The 1,927-nt window shown below is 37.2% G+C and overlaps 1 protein-coding gene across 1 annotated transcript; it reads right to left on the bottom strand.

Annotated features, from left to right (window-relative positions):
- Positions 1–10: 10 nt before the first annotated feature.
- Positions 11–1,375, bottom strand: TM35_000271940 (uncharacterized protein; the record flags this gene model as incomplete). The annotated part of the gene is made up of 1 exon (XM_029028087.1): positions 11–1,375. The coding sequence occupies one exon, from the start codon at positions 1,373–1,375 to the stop codon at positions 11–13; it is 1,365 nt and encodes a 454-aa protein (XP_028880670.1).
- Between the last annotated feature and the right edge of the window lie 552 nt (positions 1,376–1,927).

Here is a 1,927-nt window from a genome sequence, read left to right as displayed (position 1 = left end):
TTTTTTCTCCCTATCGTGGTACGAGTTCTTCCATGTCGTTATCTCCTCCACTATCGAGTTCTTCCAAAGCATTACTATGCAAAGCCGTACGTGAAGGACGACGTTCACCCCATCTGTGCGTTACGGGACTCGTTCCCCGCATGTATAGACAGAAGAGAAAAAGAGATAAACTACCAACAAAGAAACCAATCCATAAAACTCCTGATTCCGTATTACTACGCCATTCATCAGCAGACGGCATATCCGTCTCTATTTCATTCCTTCGTTCTATACGGCGTCTGGGCTGACTGACATTACTACCATTAACACCGGCTATCACAGAGAAGGAATAACCATCTACTGTACTAGTATTATTATTATTATTATTATTATTATTATTATTATTATTATTATTATTATTATTATTATTCACTACTTCATCTGATAATAACTGTCTTGGAACGACTACATATTCCTTCGAATTCTCTTCCTTTACACAGACAAACACTCTTGGTTGTGCTTCTGTGTATGTTATAAATTGAAAAGCCACTTCACGTAATCCTGATGTACGTATTTCCGTATCATCCAGAATATGTCGTTTTGTCTCACATCCCTTTGAGGATAAACTAAGAAAAAGTGATATTGGCGAAATGGCATTTGTGACCCACACTGTAAAGACTTGTCCAAGCACCGGTTGTTGGGAATCATTACAGCACTCCGTACTCACATCATACATTAATGGTGGCCGCAGTCGATAGACAAAACGAGCACGAGGACTAAATTCATTTGGATTCACAGCGGCATTAAATACACGTGCTCGCACAATATGTGTTCCGGGCTTTTCAATCACAATGCCTTTTTTATAAAGTGTCCATGTTTGATTGACAGGTGCGGGTGGAAGGGCCCCACGCGTTCCAGCCGTGGAGAGTGTTGGTAAATAACTCACAAGATAGAGAATACCCAAATCTCGTGTATTGGTGGTATTAACATTATATGAAAGTGTAATAACAGTTCGTCCTCTTCTTATTTCGCCAATTGTGGAGGGAAAAGCGACGGGTGGGGCAATCGCCGCAGGTGTGATATTATAAATAGCCACACTCACACTACTTGGTGGAAATACATCCTCATCTACGATATATTTAGAATACGTGATGGCCTTTACGATATGTATACCGGGTGTATTTAATACAAGTTCGGCTCCATCCACAAAATGTTCACTGCGTTCGGTTGGTGTGGAATTGTCTAAAGTGTAATAAGTGTATGCATGGCGTTGATTGCGGGTAATCGTCACAGCGACTTCGCCTTTGTAAGTGCCGTTGATGGGATCAATGGTGGGCGGCTCAGCAGCAATGGCAGCACCAGGCGGTAATGTCTCCACAGACTCAACCAACGGCATACATAGTAGTAATAGTAATAGTGATAATAATAATAATAATGAATGAGAGCCCATTTGGAATAAATAAGGATTATATATATATATATATATATATATATATATATATACGAAAGATAATTAATAGGAAATAATAATAATAATAATAATAATAATAATAAAGGAAAAAGAAGTGTGTTGTAGTAGTTGTTGTTGTTATTGTTATTGCCTTGTAGGGGATGCACAAGGCAGGCCACTGTAAAGGAGAGATAACTTCTTATTTGGTGTATAGGCAGAGAAGATCAATAGTGTACACACACTAAAAAACACAAAGAGAAAAAAAAAACGAAATACGTTAACTAAACGGCAGAATAAAAATAAATAAATCCCTTCAAAAAAAAAAAAGAATTTCCGCAGAAATTTGCTATTTATTTATTTTTGTCTCTTTACTTTTTTTTGTTTTTATCTTCCTTCCTTAATCGAGTATATACAGCTCACAGCTTATCTAGAAGTAGTGTAGATATGTATTATATATTTATATGTGTTTATAATCTATCTATCTATCTCTCTTTCGCT

Source organism: Trypanosoma theileri, assembly GCF_002087225.1.
Source record: "Trypanosoma theileri isolate Edinburgh chromosome Unknown TM35_Tth_27_V1, whole genome shotgun sequence".
NCBI lineage: Eukaryota > Euglenozoa > Kinetoplastea > Trypanosomatida > Trypanosomatidae > Trypanosoma > Trypanosoma theileri.
This window is presented reverse-complemented; position numbering and strand designations above follow the sequence as displayed.